Source organism: Oncorhynchus clarkii, chromosome 8 (genome assembly GCF_045791955.1).
Source record: "Oncorhynchus clarkii lewisi isolate Uvic-CL-2024 chromosome 8, UVic_Ocla_1.0, whole genome shotgun sequence".
Lineage (NCBI taxonomy): Eukaryota > Metazoa > Chordata > Actinopteri > Salmoniformes > Salmonidae > Oncorhynchus > Oncorhynchus clarkii.
Window position 1 is genome coordinate 14,109,318 of NC_092154.1, and position 9,006 is coordinate 14,118,323.

The 9,006-nt window shown below is 45.0% G+C and overlaps 1 protein-coding gene across 1 annotated transcript; it reads left to right on the forward strand.

Annotated features, from left to right (window-relative positions):
- The first annotated feature begins 1,776 nt into the window (after positions 1-1,776).
- On the forward strand, positions 1,777-8,704 carry LOC139415530 (T cell activation RhoGTPase activating protein b). Its single transcript, XM_071163637.1, has 10 exons — positions 1,777-1,944; positions 2,952-3,036; positions 3,866-3,919; positions 4,453-4,516; positions 4,645-4,814; positions 5,622-5,783; positions 5,913-6,022; positions 6,512-6,692; positions 6,929-7,025; positions 7,197-8,704. The coding sequence occupies exons 2-10, from the start codon at positions 3,010-3,012 to the stop codon at positions 8,351-8,353; spliced, it is 2,022 nt and encodes a 673-aa protein (XP_071019738.1). The 5' UTR covers positions 1,777-1,944; positions 2,952-3,009; the 3' UTR covers positions 8,354-8,704.
- Positions 8,705-9,006: the final 302 nt, after the last annotated feature.

Below are 9,006 nucleotides of genomic sequence, written 5' to 3' on the forward strand. Positions count from 1 at the left end.
CATGTGCAAACACACACAGACGCGTATGCAGACAGGCGCACACGCACACACACACACACACACACACACACACACACACACACACACACACACACACACACACACACACACACACACACACACACACACACACACACACACACACACACACACACACACACACACACAGAGAGAGAGACATATGAACTGGCAGGCACACTCTCAGATGGAAACACGTCTCTTTTAACTCAGTGAAAAACATTTCTCACTCATCGTTCTCAACATAGACATAACAAATAACAAGTGATGTTTCTCTGTTTTTTCTCACTACTGACATTACATGACAATGACTAATTCTCTGAACTCCCAAAGTTTAAAGGTTAGAAAACTACACAATGAGCCACTACTGAGCAGTAAGTTCAGCTTGCTGGCATTTCAAAGTACAACTATTACAATACGAGGATAATAGAGTCAACTCTATCATTCATAAGTTCAAATTCAAGATTCAAATGAACAGTTCCTTTAAGTTAAGTTTGACCCTTTTGATTTTCCTGGGAGATATACTGTGCACAAGCAGCACAAAAATCCAGTATCCTTGGATTGACCTAAAAACAAATTGAGGTTCTTCAGAGATGCTTTCCATAAGGTCTTGAATGAAATAGGGAAGTTAGACAAATCTACACCATCACAAGATAATGGCTGGTGAAACAGGAAGTGTGAAGCTGACCATCAGACCTCAGGTCACATGTCAGAGGCTTTACAGCAATGGACTTTATCAGGAAACCTGGGTCTTTCAAATAAATATAGAGGTTGGAAATTGCATGGTCACAAATGGAGACAAACAGACATAACATTGAATGGAACAAAATTGAAGAGGATTGAAAAGTTATTTAGTTATTAATGTTATAAATGGCTAAAACAATCAGTGCCTGTTTTGATCAGGAATAATAGCTATCCCTTGTTGGTGTAGATATGGGTAATTTAGTCCTGTTATTGGGGTCTGAGTCATAGACTCCCACGGTTTCTTGTCATACAAACTAGTCAAATAGTGTGACCGTTGTTGACTAGAATCTGGGGTTCACCAGTTCATCAGCCTACTGTTTACCAGTAATCACCAACTGTACATAAGCTGGTCTTTTGGGAAAGGGTATGTAAACGCCTCTTTTACAGCTCTCTTTTACAGTAATCCAAAAGTATGGTCCCTAGTGTAGGCCCTAATGTGGGCCAAAGTGTAGACCCTAGTGTGGGCCCTGATGTAGGCCCTAGTGTGGGCCCTAGTGTGGGCCCTGATGTAGGCCCTAGTCTGGGCCCTGATGTAGGCCCTAGTGTGGGCCCTGGTGTGGGCCCTAGTGTGGGCCCTGGTGTGGGCCCTAGTGTGGGCCCTAATGTGGCCCTAATGTACTCCCTAGTGTAGGCCCTAATGTGGCCCTAATGTACTCCCTAGTGTAGGCCCTAATGTGGCCCTAATGTACTCCCTAGTGTAGGCCCTAATGTGGCCCTAATGTACTCCCTAGTGTAGGCCAAAGGTGAAGGAAAACAAAGACACTAAAAGAAAACATAATTCCTAAAGGCCTCACTCAGACATCCAGGCTTCCCCAGAGTGAAGTGATCCCCTTTTACAAATAAAGGTATTCCTATCATCTATACAGGTGATTGAGGCTTAGTCTCCACATGTGTCTCTTTCCACATGGCGATGACAGCAGCAGCCCCAACCCAAGAGGAAGTGGTGTCTTTGGTCGGGGGCCGCCATGACGCTGCTTCCTGTCCCCATGACTGAGTTAGAGTTTCCAACGGGCTGTAGTTAAAAGAGCCAGAGGGCGTGCTGTGTCTCTTCAGTCTGTTAGTCTGTCTGTCCGTGCGTTTGGTTTGTTCCTCTTTCACTGTGGATTAGTAACTCACGCCACGCTGTTATTTTGCCTGCAGCTTGCCTGAGGTGAAAGAACGCTGGTTGGATACACTTCACAGGTAAGCACTACTATTTTGTTAGTTTTTATTGGACCTTTATTTAAACAGGGAGTCACCATTGAGACCAAGGTCTCTTTCGCAAGGGAGCCCTGCACATACAATGCATAGACAAAAAAAAACACATAAAAATAAAATAACTAACTAAAACACAGCACTATTACCTCTATAGATACTGTAAATGTCCCTTGATTGTGCCCGTAAATGGCTAACCTGGTTACTGGGTTATACGATACAATTATTTATAATTACCTTTTTATTTTATTTTTGGCGGTCTCTGCTTACGTAATATAGAAACATTGTGGGATCTATCAATGTATTTGTAGTAACTTGCAGTATCAATGGGACTGTACTGTCTATGTCATTCAATTACATACAGTATAAGATATAAAATGTATGCACGCTTGACTAAGTCTCTTTAGATAAAAGCGTCTGCTAAATGGCACATGATTATATTAATTAGTATTGGGCTAAGTGTAGAATTAGTATTGACAGGTAGTATAAAGACATCTGTGATGGAGATAGGAACTGTATTTTAGTTAATATTACCATTCTTCATGATATCACAAATTATCGTTTATAGTTAAACATTTTCTGTCATACAATTATTAGTGGTAATCATCCTTTTCACTCATAATCACTCATACATTTTCACTCATAAATAATAATAAAGATTTTATCGTATTGACAATATCCATTTGACCACCTTTTTGATGGTCCCCCCCCACCCCTCTAAACAGGGACTAGTCTCTATCCACACCCCTCTAAACAGGGACTAGTCTCTCTCCACACCCCTCTAAACAGGGACTAGTCTCTCTCCACACCCCTCTAAACAGGGACTAGTCTCTCTCCACACCCCTCTAAACAGGGACTAGTCTCTCTCCACACCCCTGTAAACAGGGACTAGTCTCTATCCATCTTTCTCCATTATGGCTCACCAGAATAACTAGGGATTTACTTGAGGTCAATCAAATATTAATATTTGTATGTATGTCTTTTAATCTTTCCAGGAAAATTAAAGCAGCAACAGAGAGGGCAGGTTCTATCACACCCCTCCCAAGTGTTCGGATGAAGGTGCTGAGCAACAGTATCACAGTAAGTTTCTCACTTAGGGTCCCGTCCCAAATGGCACCCTATTCTGTATACAGTACACTGAAAAAACTAAACGGAACAGGGTGCCATTTGGGATGAAGCTTTAGCTTACTCGCCAGTGTGCTAAATATACAATAACAGCAATTAGAACAGCTGAAACAGAGAAGAGCTGTGTGATTTATTACCACATACTGTGTCGTATGTAGACCTATTCCCTGATACCTTACAAACAGATTCTCCTTACCAAAGGGGGTGATGGCAGATACTGTAGAAAAGATGGATCTGCTTTCGCCTGTCTGCAGTCGGTCATTGATATCGAGATACCGTTGTATTGCTCGGCTATTGATTTCAAGATATCATTGTGTTGCCACTTCATAATATTCACTCTTATTCAATCTATTTCTCTCATGTTGATGGGCTTTGATGGCTCTGAAGAGGAATATACTGTAACCTCTAGAAAGGGCCATTATCAGTAAGGTTATAACCTCTAGAAAGGGCCATTATCAGTAAGGATATAACCTCTAGAAATGTCCATTATCAGTAAGGACGGAGTATTGGACATTCTTAGAAAGGCACTCAATGCAGACACACATTGCAGTACGTCAAAACATGATCTATGGTCATTCAGACATATATAGGCCTTTGTTTGACACCATGTAAATATAGAATTAGAATGAGCATACATTGACCTTTACCGAAATATTATAATTGCTTCTGGAAGGAGTCGACTTTATCTTCAACAACTTTAATCTGCATTATAGATAATTCTCTCTCTCTCTCTTTCTCTTTCTCTTTCTCTCTCTCTCTCTCTCTCTCTCTCTGTGTGTTTAAGGCTAAAACTCTAACAGGAAGTGGCATGGACCCGTTTATCGAGTTTCCCCTTGATGTGAGTACCGTACAGTACAGACCCCGCTTCTGCTTCTCTCATCCATGTGTCAACTGTTCTGGAAACACCTTTGGTTTCCCTAGACCTCAGGGGGAAAATATCAAGTTTATTTTTAGGTTTGATGGGGGAATTCTAACTACTGCAATCTGTTGCTCAGATAATAAGCACTTACATAACACAAGTGTATTCGTTGTAACAGTTGATTGATACTGTACAGTGATGATGCTTTTTGGAGGGTTTGTGCTGTTTGGTTCAAATGGAGAACCTTGTGTTGATCTTGAGTACATATTGGTGTGAAAGTGGTGGGTGTTTTGAGGGGGGTTTCTGGGGGGGTAAATTCTGAGGGGTAAATTGTTTGTGATGGAGGAGTTTAAGGAGGGTGTGTGGGCGAGTAACACTCTTACCACCCTGCACCCTCACATGGAAACAGGCGTGCAGACACAGGGGCATAGAGCAGAGGCTCCTCCCCTCCCTCCCCTGCCACACGTTCCTCACACATTCTCATGACAACATCTCCTGTTTTGTGTTTCCAGGGCGGCACAAAGATCTCCACCCTGCCCAGGGAGTTGTGTAACGCAAAAGCAACGCAGCCCATTGGTGAGTTTGAACATTGCTGAAAAACAACGTCATGGTATCAGTTAGCATTACTGTATACTGTGCCCAATACTGCACACTACATCTATACCTACTCAAGTTCTCTAATCATTTGGCTTCTTTCATAACAGAAAAGGGCGGCAACAGTAAGAGAAGCATCAGCATCTTGAGGAAATTGAAGAGGAGTTCCACCCTCAACAGCATGTCCTCCTGTCCAGACACAGACTCCAAGAGCCAACTGTTTGGACAGCCTCTCTCCAAGATCTGCCCAGAGGATGGGATGCTTCCCAAGCCCATCACAGTACGTCACTCTACCACAACTATCTTGGTTCTGTACTATCTTTGTATGTCAGCATTGAGTGAGAAAGATTTGATTGATTGTGCGATATAACATAACACTTTCAATTCATGAACTGAACTGCCATAATGAACTGCCATAATGAGTTGTAGTGAGAGCTGTTGATTTGACCCGTACCTCATTCTACCAAGTGTCCGTTAGGTAGTGCCCACTAGGTAGTGCCCACTAGGTAGTGCCCACTAGGTAGTGCCCACTAGGTAGCGCCCACTAGGTAGCGCCCACTAGGTAGTGTCCGTTAGGTAGTGCCCGCTAGGTAGTGCCCACTAGGTAGTGCCCACTAGGTAGTGCCCACTAGGTAGCGTCCTCTAAAATAAATAAACCCTTCTAACCTAACACCTTGGTAGAATGAGGTGCATGTCAATTCAATAGTTAGGAATCACTAGGAATCATTATGGTAGTTCAGTTTATGAAGTGATTTATTGATTAGGGCACTTGATTAATCAGGTCATTAAATTGTCACTAATAAGTGCAGTTAACAAAGCATTTGATAATGGTTGCTAAGAACCTGCCTGTCTGCAACCCAACCATTGATTTGATTTACATGTGATGTTCCAGCTGATGAACACGCACAATGCACCAACCTCCCATCTCACTCTGACCCTGCCCTCCCCCTCCCCCTCCCCCTCACAGAACACACACACACACACACACACACACACACACACACACACACACGGCAGGTTGTTTGATTTGTTCATGCCTTTTCTCAGCCTGGTCTGACCTCTGCTTGTTCTTCTCTCTCCCCACCAGGAGATATTGGTGCTTCTATGGAAGAAAGGCCCCTCCACAGAGGGGGTGTTCAGGACGACATGCAACCATAAGACCCTGAAGGCCATCAGGGAGATGCTCAACAGTGGGACGGACGTGGAGATGGATGCCCTGCCCGTGGTTCTCCTGGTGGGTCTATTCAAGGTAAAGAGTCATCCATCTTTTCACTCATCTGTCCCATCTGTCCGTCCATCCATCCGTTGGACACTCTCGCTACTTATCAGCAGTCTTCCATTGTGTTCTAACCACCAACACCTTCCCTCCTAATTACAGAGTTTTCTGAACGAGCTCCCGGGACGTCTGCTAGTGTCGGAGCTGTTTGAGACCTGGATGAAGGCCCTCGAGAGTGAGGATGTCCACCAGAGAGGCTTGCAGCTCAAGAGGTAAGCTACCAAACACTAACGAGCTGATGCTAGGCTAAAAGTAGCATTAGCTAGCCACTACTAGGACCAACTGTTAATGCTATGCTAAATGTGGCATTAGCACTAGCTACTATAGCTACTAGCTACTATACCACCTGTCCAGTCACCCCCATTGGTGACCTATAAAACTGTAAGCTATGCTAATGTAAGACTAATGTAGGCTTTTGGTTGAATACAAAAATCCCTGAACTTTTCCATTGCTATTGTAGGTGTGGCAAAGTACATATTCAAGGGGCTTTTGAATGGGGTTTTTCAGAGATTCAGATAAAGAGGAAGTAGTGTCTCTCCCCTCAATGTGTATATTTCAGACAAGGCACTTCTCTTTTTTCGTTGAATTCCCCTCTCAAAAAGAGAAGCTTCAAATAATTATTTTAAAAAAGAGCGGCAAACTGATCTACATTTTCTTCCTGTTCTTTCTCTCCTCCCTTCTCTCTTCCCTCCTCCTCTCAGGGTGGTTGACAAGCTACCAGGGCTCAACATCCTGCTGCTGCGGAACCTTCTGTGTGTGTTCCACCACATCACGAAGAGCGGGCATGCCAACATGATGGACGCCAATAATTTGGCTGTGTGCATCGCTCCCACTCTGCTGCGGAAGGACGACATGTCCTTAGACGTGCAGACCGTGGACAAGGTGAGAATACGGTTCTGACTGGACTCTTTGAAGCTGCCAATGTGGTTTTCATGCACTGAAAACCACAGTGTGTGTATGTGTGTTTTGTGTGTCTGTGTATAGGCCTGTGGTTTCGCAAGAACTTTACCCTACAGTAGTCTACACTGAAACAGGACTGAGTTGTTCAGTGAAAGGAGATGCCAACCCTCTTTCTAAGTAATGTTGACCTTTTATGTTCTTTGTGATGTTTCCTTTAGGTGGTAGAGCTGACAAAGTTCCTGATAGAGCATTGCAGTGAGATCTTTGGAAAAGACATCCTGAGCCTTTTGGGAGATCCTGATGAAGATAGCTCAGGTAAGAGAACTGGGCTGCTTTAGGCACCACTCTTTGCAGTGCTACACATTGTATCACAGAAAATGAAAACATTCTGTGAAAACAGATTTCTGGGAACACATTTCAAAGTAGAACGATGGGAATAGGAATCATACACTGCAACTGATCAACATTCTGCCTCTTTCTCCTCAGAATCTGTGTTGTCACAGCGGCACGACTCTGCATATGACAGCACTGACCCGGACTCTGAGGGGGACAGCATGGGGTCCATGCAGGGAGAGGGGGAAAGTGGCAGCTCGTCCCCATCTCTGCTCTCCGCGTGCGGGATGGAACGTGGCACTGTCCCCTCCTGCCCTACCAATGCCATCTTCCACTCCTTCACCAACAAGACACCCTTTAACCGCCGCTGCTCAGAGCCAATCATCTTCCCCTCTGCTGGGAAAAGGAACCTGGCCCGTAGCCATGACGACTTCTCCGTGGAGGGCCGGGACTTTGAGGAGCAGCCACTCAAAAAGCAGATCTCTAATGACTCCTTCCTGCTCCCGGGGCATGGTGCCGCTACCAGGCCTGCCGCCACGCTGTCCCTTCCCAAACTCTGCGGCAGCCATCCGTCATGCTCGTCATCCTGCTCCCTGGAGAGCACCACCTCCAATGCATCGGAGGGTTCTGTGTTTACCAGCTCGCCGCTGGCCTCCCCGGGCTGCCCACGCAGGGCCCAGTCCACACATCCGAGGGCGGACACGGTGGAAGTGGCCAAGCGACGCACCCAGTCCATGAAGGTGAACAGCAAAGCCCCGATGACGACCAATAACCTGGGATCCTTCGCTCGAATCAGTCTGAAGAAAGGCCACCTCCAGAAGGAGAAACCTTTCCCCTGTGGAACCCTCCAGGAGGACTCCCAGAGTGAGGCCGAGGCTCCTCTCAGGCAGAAGCATCCCCTGTCTGCCATGGAGGCCTTCCAGCAGGTGGATAGCAGACTGCCATTGCAGCCCCCCTCGTACGAGCAGGCAGTCCAGAGTGTGGCTCAGCTCACCCTGTCACATTACGGCTCCATGACTGTCAAGGCCGCAGCCGCCACTCTTAGCAGGAATTCCCGCCCAGCTTCTATGAACGCAAACTTCATGTACTCCTGTACCGTCAATCAATACACAGACTGCTTCTTTCAGGGGACAGACAGTGATGATGTCACTGCAGTCCAACAACATTCCGGAGGGTTCCGCCAGCGAGCGATGTCTGAGTCTGTGTCAAGAGCACGCCATGAGACCATGTCACACCATGAGACTGTGTCACGGAGGTGCAGCCAGCCCGTATTCGAGGAGTTTTCTTACGCCAAGGAGTCCTACGTTTAATGACCTTTTTCTGACATTATATCTCACTTTTCACTTTGAATGTACACAAACTATAATGTACAACTGCTAGGTTGAACTTGCTGAGTAGTACTGTTTAGAGTACAGAATGAAAGACATTTCACCTGAAAAGCTATTAATGAAGGTAGATACTCCTCTAGTGTATCTACAGAAAAGCTATGTAAATAATCACAATCTGAATCTGCAGGTATTTTGGATATCTCCTCCAGTTTTACTTTTGTTAATATACTGATATGTACTGTACATAAATGTGTAACTTTGTAAAGGTGTATATTTTGGTGTCTTGACTCTACAACATATTTCTTTCCACTACAATAAAGCACCTTTATGTTACATTGTTACTTTGTTCTCCAGTTATTAAAGTCTGTACACTTTTTGGGGGATTTTTTTTGGGGGGAGGGAAGCCCTAGGAGCATTCAAGTCCTGTGACTTTGCAGCTTTGGCTAGAATCGATTGGCCATTGCATCCCCAAGCACACAGTTCCACTCAAAACATTGTGTGCATGCAAGTACAAGAGATGAGCTCCCATACATACATAAGCCATACTGCTTTCTCAGTTCATCCCATGGGCTCCACCAACATTAACACAGCCATTTTAGAAGGATTGTAGGCTTGTAGATGTTTGCGTTGTCTTA

Coding starts and splice junctions, on each gene's coding strand:
- LOC139415530 (XM_071163637.1), top strand. CDS start 3,010: ATGAAGGTGCTGAGCAACAGTATCACA. Junction 3,920..4,452: donor TTATCGAGTTTCCCCTTGAT/GTGAGTACCGTA, acceptor TTGTGTTTCCAG/GGCGGCACAAAGATCTCCAC. Junction 4,517..4,644: donor AAAAGCAACGCAGCCCATTG/GTGAGTTTGAAC, acceptor CTTTCATAACAG/AAAAGGGCGGCAACAGTAAG.